The 20,623-nt window shown below is 35.1% G+C and overlaps 1 protein-coding gene across 3 annotated transcripts in view; it reads right to left on the bottom strand.

Annotated features, from left to right (window-relative positions):
• The window catches only part of LOC126886903 (acyl-CoA-binding domain-containing protein 5), a 115,114-nt gene that overhangs the window by 33,888 nt on the left and 60,603 nt on the right, over positions 1–20,623 (bottom strand). For all 3 annotated transcript variants that reach the window (XM_050654040.1, XM_050654042.1, XM_050654041.1), the window contains exons 3-4: positions 10,601–10,793; positions 1,711–1,859 (exon numbers count right to left, since the gene is read on the bottom strand). In XM_050654040.1, the coding sequence (XP_050509997.1) occupies positions 1,711–1,859; positions 10,601–10,793 (342 nt within the window). The remainder of the gene's footprint in view (positions 1–1,710; positions 1,860–10,600; positions 10,794–20,623) is intronic.

Here is a 20,623-nt window from a genome sequence, read left to right as displayed (position 1 = left end):
GCTGAGTCGACCTGGAGCCTATAAACATTTTTAAAAATGTCTAGCTGTTCTTGTCGGCGTTGGGTTTCGAACTCCGGCCTACCAGCATGCGAGTCGAGCATACTACCGCCTGAGCTACGCCGTCCCTCGTTTGAAAAATAATTGTTTTTATAATACCACGTTTTTATTATTTATACGACACAGTATAAAAACAGTTATTTTTTAAATCAAAATGTTAATTTTAAAAACAAAAAGGATTTCCGACGCCGGGAATCGAACCCGACTCGCCTGGGTGAAAGCAAGGAGCCAGGTATTATAAATGCTAGGCCATTATGGATTTAAGGCACGGAGATAATTATTTGACATATAAATTATAGGGTTTTTCCATCTACTTTCATATTTCATCTTTTCTTGCCTAAAAGCCCCGGTTTTGGGTCAGCTGACACATCATTTGTTAATAAGCTTTGGAACAATTTCTTCTTCTTCCTTCTTGTATGTAGGCTTTAAAGCCTGTTTCTTCTTCAATATTAGCCTCCTAAATTGTTTAAGTTATCGCACCATCTTTTTTTTGGTCTACCAATACTTCTTCGTCCATTTGGTGACTTATCTCGTGCTATTCGTACTATCCTATCCTCTGCCATTCTACTAATGTGTTCGTTCCACTCCTGTTTCCGTTTTGTCACCCATTCATTTATATCTTCTATATTTCATGATCTTCTTATGTTTTCGCTTCTCTCCCTATCCAACAGACTTTTCCCTGATATTCGTCGGAGTATTTTCATTTCTGTTGTTTCTAGTAGTCGTCTTGTTTTAGATGTGTCAGGTCTTGTCTCCGCCGTGTATGTTAATATAGGTCTAATTGCTGCTTTATAGATTTTTGCTTTTGTGTCTTGTCTTAGGTGTTTGTTCTTCCAGATTGTGTCATTAAGAAATCCCGCCGCTTTACTTGCTTTTAAGCTTTGTTGTCGTACTTCCTCTTCAACATCTCCGTAACTGGTTATATCTATTCCCAGATATCTAAACATTGCTTCTTGCTTTATTATTTTCCCATCAATTTCGAGTTTACATCGTAGTGGGTATTTAGATGTTGCCATACATTTGGTTTTTTTCTACCGATATTATCATATTGTATTTCTTGGCTGTTGTATTGAAGATATGTGTTAATCTTTAGAGATCGTCTTCTGTCTCGGCGATTAATATGCCGCGTCGTCTGCATGACATAATATTTGGATTTCTTTGTTCCCCATTCTGTAACCATGACCTTTACGTATTTCTTCTATTATTTCGTCCATTATTATATTAAAGAGCAGTGGGCTTAATGAGTCACCTTGTCTGACTCCGCTTTGTACTATTACGTTAGTTTTTTATTTATCTTTGCCTGTATTCGATTATGAAAGTAGATGTTTTCGATGGCTTGTATAATATTGATTGGTATGTTTCTATGGAACAACTGATTATATATAAAAAAAAAACAGCCATGCTAAAATGCTCTGGTCAAACTTGACGCTATCTCCAGGACTATTCGAGGTCGAAATAATGAATGTCGATTCATCTTACCACCGAAAATTAGTAGGTTCAGTGCTTCATTTCCTCGCCTATTATTGTAAATTATCACAATTTAATCCGTTGTGCACGTTTTTATGCTATTTTGCTGTGGTGTTTTTTATTCGACAAGGAAAACTACTTCAAACAATTAATAAAATTTATGTCACATAATTAACTTTAGCTTACCTAAAGGTGAATTAGGTTGTGATCTAACTCTTTCGATAACATCTCCAGCAATTAACTCCAAGTCGTCGAAGTTTATTGCATCTAATTCATTGGTAGGAGCTTCTAGGAAATTAGCTACCTTATCTGAATAGCTCATAGTTTCTACTATCCTGAAATGAAAACATCTTAAAATTTTCCAATAATTAATCATGAATAAACTAAACTAAAATAAATATAGAAAAAATAGAGACAAGATCCAAGGTAAAAACTACATAATTTTCTGTTTTCTCTAAAGCAAGTTTGAATACTACGAATGAATTTTTCCGGGATGCTTTTGTATTGGTTTATTTCTGGGAAATTGGGAATTTTCTGGAATAAATAAAGACAAGATCCCAGATACAAATTAAATAATTTTCTGTTTTCTATCTGAGTACTGGGAACGTTCTAGGAATATACAGAGACAAGATCCAAGGTACAAACTACATAATTTTATGTTTTCTATGAGGCAAGTTTGTTCCGTAATACTTTTGTATTATTTTCTTTCTGTGATACTAAGAATCTTGTGGAAATAGATAGAGACAAGATCCAAGGTACAAACTACATAATTTTTTGTTTTCTCTGAAGTAAGTTTGAATATTACGAATGAACTTTTTATTACGAAACTGCTTTTGTATTATTCTCTTTCTGGGAAACTGGATATATGTAGATAGAAACAAGATCCAAGGTAAACAAAATAACTAATTTTGTCTTCTATGAAGCAAGTTTTATTATTACGAATGAATTTTTTCGTAATGCTTTTGTATTGTTTTCTTTCTGTGAAACTAAGAGCCTTGTGGGAATAGATAGTGACAAGATCCAAGGTACAAACTACATAATTTTCTGTTTGCTCTGAAGCAAGTTTGAATATTACGAATTAATTTTCTTCTACGGCCATGATAAAAGAGCCACTTTCACGCACGCATTTCGTTTACGAAAGTTGCACTTTCCCGCACGGCGTGCGTGAAATACCTTGTAATATGACATTATAATATATTATAATACATGCAATAAACTAATATTTAGATATTATTTACTAATTTATTTCAAATTTATCTTTTTGTGTTCATGTTTTAATGAAATTATCGCAATAATTCGATGAAATAAAATTATTTTGACATAATAAATATTTAAAAGTCAGATCAGTAGACAATTACAATGGTTTTGAATCGTCGTCATGAAAACCAATATCGTCGTAGTGGTATGCTTCTTTTCATGAGCATTTTTCAGTGCGTCACAAATGATAGAAAAAAAGGTAAGTCCGTGATAATATACATTTTAGTGACATGACATTTTAGTTAAATCTGACAGTTGTCACATTTTATTTGCAATTTGGCATAAAAGCAAATCAATTGTGTTTATTGCATTTATAAAATGACATTTTCTTTTACTTGTATAGTCTTATAAATTGGTCAGATTATATTCGTAGAATATAATTAGTAAGTAATTTTTTTTCGATTATAGCGCCACCTATTGACAACTAGAATAAATGTTATAAATGTCACCGACGAAATGTAATCACCGACGTGCATTTTTTTCTGTCACATGCAATTTAATGCATTAGAAAGAAATCGAAAAACTGTGACGCACTGAAAGATCCTCATGAGAAAAAGCATAACCCAGTATATTGAAAGTTTGGATTTGACAACCTTGTCAAAGAATTAATTTGTGTATTTTCACTTCTAAGTAAAAACTGATATAACTATTTTTTGTGGCTTTTTTCCAAACGTACGGCCCTATAAAAAATATTGTTCCTAACTCATGCGGAAAGTGTCTTCCCGCACTCGACTGCTTGTCCGAACTCCGTTATGGCGTCGTTCGGGTCAACGGCAGTCTCGTGCGTGAAAGTATCACTTTCCGCACTAGTTAGTGTGTGAAAGTATCACTTTCCGCACTAGTTAGGAAATAGTTATTTTCCTAACTAGTGCGGAAAGTGATACTTTCACGCACGAGACTGCCGTTGACCCGAACGACGCGATAGCGGAGTTCGGGCAAGCAGTCGAGTGCGGGGAAGACACTTCCCGCATGAGTTAGGAACAATATTTTTTCTAGGGCCGTACGTTTGGAAAAACGCCACCAAAAATAAAGTTATATCAATTTTATTTAGAAGTGAAAATACACAAATTAGTTCTTTGACAAGGTTGTCAAAACCAAAATTTCAATATGGGTTTACCACGACGACCATATTGGTTTCCATGACGACGATTCAAAACCATTGTAATTGTCTACTAATCTGACTTTTAAATATTATGTCAAAATAATTTTATGTCATCGAATTATCGCGCTAATTTCATTAGAACATGAACACAATAAGATAAATTTGAAATAAATTAGTAAATAATATCTAAATATTAGTTTATTGCATGTATTATAATATATTTTATGCCATATTACAAGGTATTTTACTTTCCCGCACGTCGTGCGGGGAAATTTACTTGAAACTTACTTGAAATTTACTCGGAAACGAAATGCGTGCGTGAAAGTGGCTCTTTTAGCACGGCCGTAGAAAAATAACTATTCCGTAATGTTTTTATATTAATTTCTTTCTGGGAAACTGGAAATATAGCCCAGTAGTCCAGGCTAATAAGGTTTTTTCCATGACACTTGAACAGCCAGGGTACTGAAGCGTTTTGTCGACAGGTAATAACTATAAGAGCAAATTGTAACTATTTCCTGCGTAGGGTCTGGCGGTCATTTTTATTTATAAACAATTAAGTGTCAAAAAATGGCATTTTTCACTTTTTTTTCAAATCAATGTAAAATAGGGAAACATGGTTTTTTTAGTACAAATAAATATCTTCGAGATTATGGAAAAAGCTTTAAAATGACGTATTACAAAGATTGATATACTCATTTATTGTTAATATAATTGCGAAAAAAGGTCGGAATTGCAAAAAAAAATTATTTGCGCAATAACTGTTGTAAAAATTAGTGTACAGCTTTGAAATTTTTGTCAAATAAGGGTTCTTTGGTGCTTAATATGTGATAAAATGTTTAAAGCGATTCATTCAATTGTTTAAATGTTATTCAAATTGTTTATCCCAGAGAGCACTTTTTTTTCAATAACATAAGACGTTAGAACCATTCCACAGGTGTCAAATGAAAGAGCATGAGCTATATTTTCAACTTGGTTTAAAAAAAGTGAATAAAAATTACATTTATTAGCAATAAATAATTATGCAAAAGTATCGTAAATATTTCCTTATAAACTTTTTATTTTGTTATATAAGAAATTATACATATTTATTACAATTTTTTATCAATTATGATATAGATAACATTACTTGGTAGTTGTGCACTTAAAACAGGGTAAAAAAGTTAATTTTTTCGGAAAAAGTTATTCAAAAAGTTTATAAAGAAAAATTGACTATACTTTTGCATAATTATTTACTACTAATAAATACATTTTTTATTCACTTTTTTAAACCATGTTGAAAATGTAGCTCATGCTCGTTCATTTGACACATGTGGAATGGTTCTAAGGTCATTTTTTTCTGACTTATGTTATTGCAAAAAAAATGCTCTCCCTTTGAAATTTTTATCACATATTAAGCACCAAAGAACCCTCATTTGACAAAAATTTCAAAGCTGTACACTAATTTTTACAACAGTTATTGAGAAAATATTTTTTTTTGCAATTCCGACCTTTTTTCGCAATTATATTAACAATAAATAAGTATATCAAACTTTGTAATACGTCATTTTAAAGCTTTTTCCATAATCTAAAGATATTTGTACTAAAAAAATCATAAGTTTCACTGTTTTCCGTTGATTTGAAAAAAAAAGGGGAAAATGCCATTTTTGACAGTTAATTGTTTATAAATAAAAATGGCCGCCAGATCCTACGCAGGAAATAGTTATAATTTGTTTCTATAGGTATTACCTGTCGAAAAAACGCTTCAGTACCCTGGCTGCTGAAGTGTCACGAAAAGGGTATATTTTTGTCTTATTACCCTGGCCTACAGTAAATGAACGGGACATACGGCGATACCATGTAATTTTCAGGTTCAACTCTGAATTGCATGAAAATTTGGATTTAGGTACTACTTATCCTCCACTTCAAAGTTGAACTTGTGCCGTTGGTTGTTCTTGGGGTGACAGTCACCCCTTCTCGGGGGTGAAGAAATGCGCGCTTAAAATAAGTCCGGAAATGAATAAATTCGCTAATTCTGCAACTTTCTTTTATAGAGTTTTTTTAATTAAGTCAATACTTTTCGAGTTATTTGCGATTGAAAATGTTTATTTTTCGACAAAAAAAACACGCTTTCCGACGGTTAAATTAAGCGAATTACGTTAAATTAAGCGAAAATTAAGTAAAAAATTAAGCGAATTACGCTCAAAATAAAATTGGCTCCTTTTTTGCTAAAAAAAAGTAGTGAAAATCTCCCCCTATTTAGCACCCCAAATGAAATTAATCGTTACCGCTTGGGCCAGCTGCTGCCCACACCAAACAAGTTAATACTGCGCTGATTGCGACATTCAGGATAGTAACGGGAGCATGAAACCGACGGCGACGCCACTCTCAAATCTATAAGAAAATGTATGATTTAAGCTTAGCCATTTTCGAAAATAAATAAGGTTATTAAAATTTTATATGTAGGTATATTAAAAATTGTAAATATTTAAGTCAATGACATTTTATTTATACTCTCACGGACAAAAATACATATTGCATATTTTGAAATTAACGTGTGAAATAAAACTTTTTCTACGGCCGTGCTGAAACAGCTACTTTCCCGCACGCATTTCGTTTCCGAAAATTGCAGTTTACCGCACGGCGTGCGGGAACGTAGATTACCTTATAATATGGCATTATAATATATTATAGCACATGCAATAAACTAATATTTAGATATTATTTACTAATTTATTTCAAATTTATGTTAATGTGTTCATGTTTTAATGAAATTAACGCGATTATTTCATACATAGGAGATTCTGACCAATAGAAAGCTACAGAAATCTGAATTAAATCGATAATTTTTGATAATCTCCCGTCGTTAAGTATATTACGTCAGATGCCCTTCGTTGCTACGAAAAAATACATTCAGTGACATTAATGACATTTAAAAATTATAAAAGTGATGACTTTCAATCGTCAAATATTTATAAAAACTGTGTGTTTAATGGTACTTACATAAATAAATTACAATAAAATTTTGGGTTTGAACAGTTTTATTCATGAAATAATCGCAACAAATTGCACTCGACCTCTGAAATTAATATAGAATTTTTGCTCTCGTGACACTTTGACATAATTTCACTCGCCTTCGACTCGTGAAATTAAAACTGTCAAAGTGTCAATCGGGAAAAATTCAATAATTTCAGAGCTCTTGTGCAATTACTACTGATTATTTCATTCATAGGAGATTCTGACCAATAGAAAGCTACAGAAATCTGAATTAAATCGATAATTTTTGATAATCTCCCGTCGTTAAGTATATTACGTCAGATGCCCTTCGTTGCTACGAAAAAATACATTCAGTGACATTAATGACATTTAAAAATTATAAAAGTGATGACTTTCAATCGTCAAATATTTATAAAAACTGTGTGTTTAATGGTACTTACATAAATAAATTACAATAAAATTTTGGTTTTGAACAGTTTTATTCATGAAATAATCGCAACAAATTGCACTCGACCTCTGAAATTAATATAGAATTTTTGCTCTCGTGACACTTTGACATAATTTCACTTGCCTTCGGCTCGTGAAATTAAAACTGTCAAAGTGTCACTCGGGAAAAATTCAATAATTTCAGAGCTCTTGTGCAATTACTACTGATAATTCGTTGAAATAGAATTATTTTGACATAATATTCAAAAGTCAAATCAGTAGACAATAAAAATGGTTTTGAATCGTCATCACGGAAACCAATATCGTCGTCATGCTAACCAATTTTATTGAAAGTTTGGATTTGACAACCTTGTCAAAGAGCGTATTCATTTGTGTATTTTCACTCCTAAATAAAAATTGATATAACTATTTGTTTTGGCTTATTTCAAACGTACGGCCCTAGAAAAAATATTTTTCCTAACTCATGCAGAAAGTGTCTTTCCCACACTCGACTGCTTGTCCGAATTCCGCTATCGCGTCGTTCGGGTCAACGGCAGTCTCGTGCATGAAAGTATCACTTTCCGCACTAGTTCGGAGAATAACTATTTTCCATATATTCAATTTCAAACAAAGTAAGTCAAAACATAAAGTGAAACGAACGTCGAGGTGTATATACATTTTGTATACTGTATACTATACACTGTGTCCGTAAAGTATGGAACAAATTCTTTTTTAGTTAAACAGAGCATTTTAAGAAATAATCCTGAAACACGTCGATTTTTTATTTTAATTTACCGTATTTTAAAATAATATTCTAATATACAGGGTAAATTACTTTCGAGTAATGACGTCACCGTCATTTTTTTTAAATGGACCACCCCCATTTTGTCTCAATTTTCGGATTACTCTAGCTGAGCTGATTCCAAAAATGAATCACATGTTGATTCAAATTGGTACAGGGTGGACAAAAATACAATAGTTTTGTGTGTGCTCATAATATTAAATTTTAATTAATTTGTGATATTAAATTAAAATATTAAATTAAACAATATCAAAAATTAATTAAAATCAAAAATTAATGAAAATATCAAAAATACAATAAGTATTTTTGATAATATTGTTAATTTAACTAACGCGTTACTTTATGAACACACACAAAGCTATTGTATTTTTGTCCACCCTGTACCAATTTGAATCAACATGTGATACATTTTTGGAATCAGCTCAGCTGGAGTAATCCGAAAATTGAGACAAAATGGGGGTGTTCCATTAAAAAAAATGACGGTGATGTCATTACTCGAAAGTAATTCACCCTGTATATTAGAATATTATTTCAAAATACGGTAAACTAAAATCAAAAATCGACGTGTTTCAGGAGTATTTCTTAAAATGCTCTGTTTAGCTAAAAAAGAATTTGTTCCATACTTTACGGACAAAGTGTATACTACACACATCGGCGTACGTTTCACTTCATGTTTTGACCCAATTTGCTCGAAAATGGAGATCTCGGCACATGGGCAAAGATAAAATGGAACTACTATACCAATTTTTATTTAGTAGTGAAAATTCACAAATTAATTCTTTGATAAGGTTGTCAAAACCAAACTTTCAATATAATGGGTTACCACGACGACGATATTGGTTTCCATGACGACGATTCAAAACCATTGTAATTGTCTACTGATCTGACTTTTAAATATTATGTCAACATAATTTTATTTCATAGAATTATCAGTAGTAATTGCACAAGAGCTCTGAAATTATTGAATTTTTCCCGAGTGACACTTTGACAGTTTTAATTTCACGAGCCGAAGGCGAGTGAAATTATGTCAAAGTGTCACGAGAGCAAAAATTATATATTCATTTCAGAGGTCGAGTGCAAGTTGTTGCGATTATTTCATGAATAAAACTGTTCAAAACCAAAATTTTATTGTAATTTATTTATGTAAGTACCATTAAACACACAGTTTTTATAAATATTTGACGATTGAAAGTCATCACTTTTATAATTTTTAAAACATTAATTGTCATTAATGTCACTGAATGTATTTTTTCGTAGCAACGAAGGGCATCTGACGTAATATACTTAACGACGGGAGATTATCAAAAATTATCGATTTAATTCAGATTTCTGTAGCTTTCTATTGGTCAGAATCTCCTATGAATGAAATAATCGCGCTAATTTCATTAAAACATGAACACAATAAGATAAATTTGAAATAAATTAGTAAATAATATCTAAATATTAGTTTATTGCATGTATTATAATATATTATAATGCCATATTACAAGGTATTTTACTTTCCCGCACGCCGTGTGGGAAAATTTACTTTCACGCACGCCGTGCGGGAATGTGTAACTTTCGGAAACGAAATGCGTGCGTGAAAGTGGCTCTTTTAGCACGGCCGTAGAAAAATAACTATTTTGGGCTGCCCCGCCCCCAGTGTCATAGGAATAGGAATTATTTTCCGAATGTGATGTTTTGAAGTGTCATATCATATAAATGGTATAATCGGATTTAAATTTGATATGGGCTATACGGTGACCAATATAATTTTTAGATTGACTCTCATCAAGGTAAGTATTCACTATTCTACCTAGATGAAGACCTGCGTCATGGTGCATTAACACAAATTTGTTATCCCATATGGCTGGCAAATGGCAAACATGATCTTCTAAAATATTTTTAACGTACATCAGCTGTCATTCACCCAATCACCTCCACAAGTTCTCTCCTTTCCAAGAAATACCACTCTATAGCACTATACCGCCACCACCAAAATTAACACTCTGTATGAGGTTACATCTGGCATAACGTTTATCATATGGAAGCAAGATTTACAAAACATCATCTACAGAAGAGTTGGCGAACAGTATGTCAGTTGTAACCTCAAACAGTTTTGGTTGTGGCGGCATAGTGCTATGGAGCGGTATTGCTTTGAAAGGACATACCGAACACGTGGAGGTGGTTAGACGAATGTCAACTGATATGTACATTGAAAACATTTAAGATCATGTTTTGCCATTTGAAAGCCATATTGGAGATGACATATTGGTGTTAATGAACGTCTTCATCTCTCTAGCATAGTAAAGACTTACCTTGATAAGATTAAATTTAAAAATTATACTGGCCAGCATAAAGCCCAGATCAGATTTAAATCCGATTATATTTATATGATACTTTAAAACATCGCATTCGGAAAAGAAAGCCTATTCCTATGATACAGGGGGGCTAAGAATAACAGCACAATAAATTGCATTCCACATGCATATGCAATATTTTTGTCCGTGAGTATATTTAAAAGTTTTGATACTTACGAATGTAATTCATCGACATATTTTGTCATTGCCTCTTGTTTGGGCATATCTCCAAGGCTCTTCCAAGCGTCATACTTTGCTCTTCCTACAAGATCCCAAAAAGCGGGGCGTGATCCTGTGCATGTTCCGTTTGTAGCTTGTTTAAAATATGCGTAAAATCTAAGCATCAATTCATTACTGGGTTGGTAGGAACCTTAAAAGAAAAGTAAGATTATGCATCGTTTTTAGAGTAGATACAATAATATTTAGGAAGGGGGAGGAGTAACAACCTCGTTAAAAAACCAGTGTTCATCTGGCCCGGATGATAGCACCCTGTAGGGGCCCCTGCCTAGGGTACAGGCGAAGCTGCTGCCTTGTAGTTAGATGCTGAACCATCAAAGGCTAGAGGAAGAAAACCTTGACAACAAATCACCCGGTCCTCCAGGTTGGGGGTTGAGGCATTGGGCTAACTCCTCAATACTCAGAAAAATGTAGAAATGTTAAAAAGCCAAATCTACAGCCTCGGAACGGATAGAATAAAACACGACGACTTAAGCTACGAAAATGGATCAAGAATATAGGAACATGGAACGTACAGGGTCTCTCTACAAAAATCAATGAAGTAATGCATGAAACAAAGAAGCTCAATATGGACATAGTGGTGTTAACAGAAACCAAGAAAAAAGGTACAGGGTCAGAAAACTTAGGACATTACGACCATTTCTATAGCGGCATATCAAAAGAAAAAAGAGCACAACAAGGAGTCTCAATAATTATTCGTAAAAGCTTAAGAAGATATATCACCACTTGGGAAGCCATAGATGAAAGACTAATTAAAATAAACCTGAATATACATGGTCATAAACTAACAATAATAGGTGTATATGCAATTAACGACGATGCACTGGTTAACAAGAAAGAAGAATTCTACGAGAAACTAAACCGAGAAATAACATCGATAGGATATACGAGGGAATTAATCTTGCTTGGAGATTTTAATGGCAGGGTCGGAAACAAACAACACTGTAAAATAGTTGGTCCTTACGGAGAAAACAACAAATGACAATGGGACCAGACTCATCACAATATGCGAACAGAACCAGCTCCGTATTACAAATGGATTCTATCAACATCGAGAAGTACATAAATACACCTGGGGACACAGAACAAGGAATCTAAAATCTATAATAGATTACTTCACTGTACGCCAAAGATCAAATCTTAAAATCTACGACGTAAGAGCTTATAGAGGTGCAGTTTGTGGAAGCGATCACCACTTCTTAAAAGCAAACATAATGTTTTTGATGCCAGAAGGAACAACCAGTAGTTCGCTCAGAGATGGCAGAAGATGTAAGATATAATCTTATAAGCCTCGAACAAGATAGTGTAAAAATATTGTATCAAAACAGACTGAACGAGAAGCTTCAGAAGAAACATCAATTTCAATAACATCGAAGACCACTACAATTACATTAAAGAAAGTATTCACTCTGCAGCAAAAGAAGCCCTTGGATATTACGAAAAGAAAAACAAAAATACTCCATACTGGTGGGATGAAGAAATAGACACAGCGATAAAACAAAAGAAACAAAAGTATGAACAGTATTTAAGTGCAAAAACAGATACCAATTGGTCTAATTACAAAAAGCATCAAGCAAAGTTAAGACAAATGATAAGACAGAAAAAAAATGAATCCTGGGATCAAAACTGTCAAAAAATAAATACGTATATAGGAGGAACCAGAAGTACAGAAAGCTGGAAACTTATTAAATCTCTTAGGACCAACGACAAGAAAAAAGATTTAATCTCACCAATTTCGTTAGAAACATGGGACATGTACTTCAGTAAACTGTTGCAAGAAGATCGAAGAGAATTCAAAATAAAAGAAAATAACCAAAACATACGCGTCGAAGCATCTCCTATAAGAATCACGAAAAAGGAAGTAAAGGATATCTGTACTTCACTCAAAAACAAAAAAGCACCCGGACCTGGCAATATACCCTCAGAACTAATAAAATATGGAACTGAAAAACTATATGAACACCTGACAATACTCTTTCAAAACTGCATAAACAAAGTAGAGGTTCCAGCTGAATTTAAAACCTCTACCATTTCAACTTTACATAAAAAAGGAAACAAACAAAACTGCGACAATTACCGTGGAATAGCAGTTACTAGTACCATTAGTAAAATCTATGGGAAAATGATCAAAAATAGAATAGAAAGAGAATACACTGATATGGAGGCAGAAGAACAGGCGGGTTTTAGAGCTGGTAGATCGACCATAGACCACCTTTTTTGTATCACTCAACTTATAGAAAAAAAGGTTGCTGTAGATCAAGAAGTCCACTTTTTGTTTGTTGATCTAAAAAAGGCCTACGATAGCATCCCCCAAAACAAGTTATGGAACACTCTAAGACAAACGAACATCAACTCAAATCTCATAACAGCAGTGGAAAAACTATATGATAACGCCAACGCCAAAGTTAAAATAGGAACGAATGTTTCCAAAGGTTTTGTAGTAGACAAAGGACTGAAGCAAGGATGCTGCCTATCGCCGACACTTTTCAAAATATATCTGGAACAAGCATTAAAACTTTGGAAGCGGAAGTGCAGCGGCATGGGTATACAATTAAATAATAACAACCTGTACACTCTATGTTTTGCTGATGATCAAATTGTGATTGCCAACGATTATGACGATCTGGAATACATGACTCGGAAATTAATCGAAGAGTACAAAAAATGGGGATTAGAAGTTAACATAGAGAAAACAATGTACATGAACATCGGTGGCAACGAACAGAATCTAGTTTTAAACGACGGACAACACATTAAGTACAACAATAAATATTCTTATTTAGGAGTAGAAATCACGGACGACGGCAAATCAGATCAGGCTATAAAAAAACGAAACACTCAAGGTAGAAGGACCATATCTCAACTAAATAGTATTATTTGGGATCAACATATATCCAAAAAAAAAAAATAAACATCGAATATACAACACTATTATAAAGAGCATAGTAATGTATGGAAGTGACGTGTGGCAGTTAAAGACAACTACTGAAAGAACACTACAAGCCACGGAGATGGACTACTGGAGACGTGCCGCAGGAAAATCAAAACTCGAAAGAATTAATAACGAACGTATACGAGAGATTATGGGAGTCACACATACGATTGTCGAAGATATAAGAGTACAACAACTAAAGTGGTATGGACATGTGCAGAGAATGCCAGAACACCGTCTGCCAAAACAGATTCTAGATTGGTCACCACATGGTAAGAGAAAAAGAGGCCGACCCAGAAAGAGCTGGAGAGAAGGAATAGACAGAGAGATCCGAGAGAGAGGTTTAGACGAAGACCTTTGGGAAGATAGAGATGCATGGAGATTGGGTATCGGAAGACGTCGGAGGACGTTTTAAACCGATTATATATATACAATAATATTTACATTAAATAGTAAAATTATAATTTTTTGTTTTCTTTTTAGTTTTGAAACACTCTTTACTAATACTGATGGAAAAAACTCTTAATTTCAATGTGTTCAGATTACGATTGTAGTAATATTCATAAATTCTTATCCTAAAATACAGGGTCTCCAGAAACTTTCCCGGCAAACGAAGATTTAATATTCTTCAGGTAATTTTTAGACAATTTAACCCAATTGACCTAATCCGAAAATGCTTCCTAAGGCAGCTAGAGCTCTTTGAAGATGACATCCTAGAATTAGTTTCTCTTAAACATCTCCAGAACGCTTTTATTTAGAAAAACTTATTTATCTTCCAAAGATAATTCGATTCCATCGATTACGAATTTCTAGTACATATCATAGACGGCCGTTTTGGGTAGGGTAACGGTTAATTTATTGTATAACTTGTTTGTCTTTAACTTTTAAGAATTTTTGACACCGAATTATTAAATTGTGAGGTATTTTAGTCCTAAAAGGTACTCTTGCTTCCAGTGGCGGCTCGTGATCTTTACAATAGGGGAGGTTATACCTAACTCTAAAATATCTAGACAAATTTGCACTAGCAAAAAAATGCGCCAAAAAATGTAATGTAAGGCCCCATTTTTGACCATTTTTTATTTACATTTCATAATATCATCATAATTCATAATATCATATCATTTTAAAAATAATTAGTGTGTACTTACGTAGGATGTAAAAGACGTGAGTAGCGATAAATACGTTTATTGATATAGACGAACACAAGGATATATTTCAATCCCGGGAGAACCGCCGAACACTGTAACTGATAAATGATACGCGATTAGCTGAAGACTGAATGAGAACTCTCTTTCTAGGCCCAAGAGCCTAGTTTTATAGAAGCTTAAATTGGGTCATAGGTGACGCTAGTCCCCCGTGATTTGTATATCTAATTAAGGTAAATAATTCTACTTTTGTCAGCAGTTTCGTGACATTTCCAAATTATATTGTTGATAATTGACCAATTTGTATCTAAACTAATTAATCTACGTGCGTGAATATAAAATAAATAAATTCGTGCGGTCTACTGGGTGATAAAATAATTCTGTTCAATATCGAATATGAATTCTGAATATTTATTATTGGACATACTGCCCGCCGGAAGCTGTCCCAAGTATCAGTGTTCGAGGTTTACAAGTATAACATAAATATAAAATATAACAACCATATCACCAATATGACAACATACATAATTTATTAATAAGTAGTTTAAGAATAATCAATATTTTTCCAACTGTTAACTTAGCTTTCACCGTCCGACTCTATATTTAGATCAAAATTGGGACTACTAGATGAAAAAGTGTTGAGGGGGATGTCGGCTTTGGAAGTCGACGGGGAGGCATCTTTCCGGTTACGAGCTAAAGAAGTTACCTCGTGGTCGGGTGTCTGCCTAAGTGCTTTGCCTGAGCGACATTTTCGTATACCAGGACAGTATCTCCACAATATGAGCAGACCAATCACCACAATCGAAGTAATGACCCCGGTGGCCGTTAAATAAGTCCAATGTCACTCATGTATCTTTCGCCAGGGCGTATGCGCTACTTCTTGCTCCAGACTTTCTTCGTCCAATAGTATAGTACGGAATTCATCGCCTTGTGTGTTAATGTGTGTGGGTTGAATCGTATTTAACAGATGTCTTGGCATCGTCAGCAACTGCGCTACAGGAGTGATCGGAGTCTTCAGGTAGCTGGTTATCGCTGTCTCCACCCCGCTGCTAGCGGGGAGTAATGTAATGTTTTTCGTTTGGGCGATGCATCGGGGCGAGAGTTTCAGAAATGAGACTCGCTCCAGAACTCTTTCGTTCCGATTTCCATCACAGATAATGGACAGGTGTATCGGAATCGGTGTGATTATTAACCAAAGGTTGGGTGTACCCATCTTACTCCACTGAGCTTGATGTATTGCCCGGGTAACCACTGGACATGTGCTATTCTTAGATCGCTCATAAATTTCTTCCAGTATACAGTTTGGTTTGGTATCCATGTTCATTACGGCCGTTGGAGAGCACGCTATCTGTGCCCGTGCCAGCTGTAAGCATCTTGCTTTATCTTCTGCGGTCAATTCGAAGTAGTGGAGAGTGTTATAATCTACAATCAGTAGATTTCTTGGGGCGACAAACGAATGCAACACTGACCCCTCGACCTTAAGTGGTATCGCGGTGATCTTGAGCATGCTGTAATTATTTCTCCCTGTCACTATGAAGTAGCCGATGACCTTTATATACTTGTCGTCATGGCTGACCTCTGTTTCTATAATGGGTTGTCGTCGTATTTCCACTCCTTGTGGTAGTATCTTCCCCGCTCTTTCTATTAACTTGGTTATTTGACCCGGCTTTATTATATCAACGAAATGGCCGTGGTTGTAGTGCAGGTTTAATATTCCCTCGTAAAATTGAATATATTCGTTTATGAACTCCGTAACTTGTAATGCTATGGTTTGTATTCGTAACGTGCTATATTCGGTTTCTAGTCTTAATGCTTTGTCTTCTACTTCATTGAGTCCTTTTGATATTTCTTGTAGGCCTGTGAATAGTGCCTTGTTAAACTTGTTCATCTGTTCATTTATCCTCATCTCCGTGTGGTTTATCGACGTTATTGTCTCTAACATTATCTTTGCCTGATGCTGTGACCCCTTTATTAATTCTCTCTGGTTTTTGTCTAGTGTCTCAATGTCACTATAGGCTTCGTCGTTCACTCCAAATATGGAGATTAATATTGTGCCTAATATTCCTCTTTTTTCTCTTCCTTTTATTTCTACTGTCAACGCTTCACTTATTGACTCCGCCTTCCTTTGTCCTTCCTCTAACTTCCCTATTATCTCCTTACAATTTACGATTTTTGTCTCTTGGCACAGATCCCGTATGTCTTGTATCATACTTCCTATCAGTTTATGCTCCTTTTGAACTCTTCCTTTTTCGATTAGCACTTTTATTCGGAATGTTCCTCGATCTATGTAAACCTCTCCAAGGTCTTCAGTAAATAACCCTGGTTCCGGATTATATATTTTATACAGTTCTGCATTCATGGGTTTCAGTAGTGTTAAAAACATTATTGCGATTAATATTTTCTTCCATCTTGATCCTGATGAATTCTTTGGTTTTTCCTGTTTCTCTTCTTCTAATTTTATCAGCTTATGTATAGGTCTTTTTGTTATTTTCCCGTTTGCCTTTCTCACTGACACTACTCTGGTTAATCCCTCCGCTCCAGGGTGTGTTTCTATTACCCTTGCTAGTGGCCATCTACCTGGAGGTGTATCCTCTTCCTTAATTATGACTATTTCTTCTTTTTTTATGTTTGGGTGTGTTTTATGCCATTTATTCCTTTGTTGTAACTGTTGCAGGTACTCTTGCCTCCAAATCTTCCAGAAATCCCTTTTTATTTTTTCCAATATTCGCCACCTTGCTGGCATCTTCAAGTACGTCGTGAGCTCTTCTTCCCGATTCGGTGATACAATTTCTTTCCCTATAAGGAAGTGAGCTGGTGTGATTGCTATTTTTCCTTCTGGGTCTTCTGATGATTCACATAATGGTCTCGAATTCATACAGGCTTCTATTTTCTTCATATGTCAGTACTGTTTCCCCTATGATTCTTTTCAGATGATATTTCATTATTCGCACGGCGCTTTCCCACAATCCTCCGAAGTGTGGCGCATATGCAGGTATGACGTGCCACTGGGTGCCTAGTGCAATTAGTCCTTGTTTTATCTCGTCCTCTAGGTTTTGATTTTCTTTTTTTAGTAAGTTTGCCGTTCCTACGAATGTGGTTCCGTTATCACTGTAAATGTTGACGCACTGTCCTCTGAGTGCCGTAAATCTTTTGAACGCCGCAATAAATGCATCTGTAGACATATCACTTACTACCTCAAGATGTACTGCCTTTGTTGACAGACACACAAATACTGCAATGTATCCTTTATAACTCCTTTGTCCTCTGCCTTTCGTAGTACTTATTTTTATCGGCCCGGCGTAATCTATCCCTGTATTCGTGAAAGGATGACTCGGGTTCACTCTGTCCTCCGGCAGGTCTCCCATTAACTGTTGTGCTACTTGTCCTTTATACCTCCTACACTTTATACATTTAGTTAACTGACTTTTCACGGTTCTTCTTCCGTTTATTATCCAATATTTCCTCTTTATGTATTGTAATGTCTGTTGTAGATTATGTTGTAGATATGTAGATTTTTTGTGTGACTGTCCGATATAATTAACTTTGTTAATGCGCTGTCCTTAGGTAAAATTATAGGATGTTTTTCCGCGTACTGTAGCTTCGTGTGCCTTAGCCTTCCGGTGACTCTTAGAATCCCTTGTTTATCCAGGAACGGTACCAATGATGCTAATTTGTTTTTCCTGTCTAGTTGCTGTTTCTTTTCCAGTTAATTTATTTCTAGCTTGAAGTTGTTAATTTGTGTGAGTTTTATCACTTTTAACAATGTTTCCTCTAATTCTCGGACTGTAAGTTGTCCTTGAGTTTTGTCCTTCTTTCTGCAGTTGTTTGCAAATCTCATACAATATGATACCACTCTTCTCATTTTTTCTAAATTCGAGAATCTCTCGCATATGTCTTCCTTTATCGTTACCATGTGCGTCGTTACTTTCGTTTTGACTTCCTCCTCATTTGTTTCAGGTATATCCTCTGCCGGTAACCTCAGTGCTTTTTTACTCGTTAGCCAAGTTGGTCCCTTCCACCATAACTCTGCTTCTAATAACTCTGAAGCGGTACTTCCACGTGAGAGGATGTCCGCTGGGTTTTCTTTCGTATCCACTTTATGCCAATTTTCTGGCGCTATAACTCCTTTTATCTCCTCTACTCTGTTGGTGACGAACATTTTCCATCTTTTTGATGATCCCTTTATCCAAGCCAGGGTTATTGTTGAGTCCGACCATGCATATATTGCCATGTTCTCCCTGTTCAATGCTTGTAGGGTTTTCTTCATTAAATTTGCTAATAGTACCGCGGCACACAATTCCAATCTTGGTAATGTCGTTTTCCCTTTCAATGGTGCGACTTTAGATTTTGCTATCAATAGATTTGTTTTAATTTCCGGGTCTAATACCCTAGAATAAATAACCGCTCCATATCCTTTCAGAGACGCATCTGCGAATCCATGTAGTTCTACTCTGTTTGTTTTATTTAAATTGTTCCACCTGGATAATGTTATTCTCTCAAGATTTATTAATTGTGCCTGATATGCTTTCCACCGGCTTTGTTGCGCGCTAGTTAATTCTTTGTCCCAACTGGTCTTTTGCTCCCAAAGTTCTTGTATGAACATTTTCGCCTGAATTACTACTGGTGCTATCCATCCTAATGGGTCATATAGTTTTGCTACTTCTGACAGTATGTGTCTTTTCGTTATTTTCTTTGTCGTCGTTATTTCTATCTTGAATCTGATTGTGACCAATGTATTCCTAACGTCTTTCGTATTTCTTCTTGCTTGAATGCTTTTGAGTCTACATTCCTCATTTCTTCCGGTACGTTCTCCATTATTTTTTCTTCGTTGCTCAACCATTTTCTAAGTGTAAATCCACCTTTCTTAAAAATTTGTATTAGTTCCTTTTGGGCTGCTTCTGCCTCTTTTAACGTCTCCGCTCCTCCTAATATATCGTTTACATACATATTTTCTTTTATTATTTTCGCTGCTGTAGGGAAATTCCCTCCTTCATCCTCTTGTAACTGTTGGATTGTTCTTAATGCTAAAAATGGTGCTGCGGCCGTGCCGTATGTCACCGTCTTCAATTTATATTCTTGCACTGGATCCTTTGTGTTCTTTCTCCAGAGTATTTTTTGATACATTTGGTCTTCTTCTGCCATTCTGATCTGTCTAAACATTTTCTCCAGATCCGCTGAGTATGCTACCTTATGGGATCTCCATCTCAATAGTATATCTGTCAAATCCTGTTGTAATTTTGGCCCCGTGTGCATAATATCATTTAGGCTTACTGTTGATGAGCTTTTACTTGATGCATCAAACACGGCCCTTATTTTTGTTGTAGTGCTGTCCTCCTTTCTCACTGGATGATGAGGTAGGTAGTAACCTCCTCCCTGGACTTCCGCTATTGCCATATGACCTTGGTTTTCATAATCTTCCATGAATTGTCTGTAATTCGTTTCTAACTGTTTGTCTTTTGTGAACGTCCTTTCAAGTTGCATCAATCTGGCGAATGCCTGCTACTTAGATTCTCCTAACTTTGTGACGTCTTCCTTAAACGGAATTCTCACTTCGTATCTACCTTCTTCATTTCTTTTTACTGTCTGACGATACATTTCTTCACATTCTTGCTCTTCTACTGATAAACTTGTTTCTTGATTCACTTCTTCTAATTCCCAGAATTTCTTTATTTGTATGTCCATTTCTTGTCTGGATATCATACAGCATACTTCTGCTTTAGTAGTCTCCCTTTCTTTCGCTATCCCCGAAATTATCCATCCTAGTTTGGTGTTTTGACTTAGTAGTCCATTACTTCTTCTGTGCATCCCTTCTGTCAATATGTAACTATATTCTTTTACTCCTAGCAATAAGTCTATTTTTCCTACCCTGTAGTATCTTGGGTCTGC

Source organism: Diabrotica virgifera, chromosome 6, assembly GCF_917563875.1.
Source record: "Diabrotica virgifera virgifera chromosome 6, PGI_DIABVI_V3a".
Taxonomy (NCBI): Eukaryota; Metazoa; Arthropoda; class Insecta; order Coleoptera; family Chrysomelidae; genus Diabrotica; species Diabrotica virgifera.
This window is presented reverse-complemented; position numbering and strand designations above follow the sequence as displayed.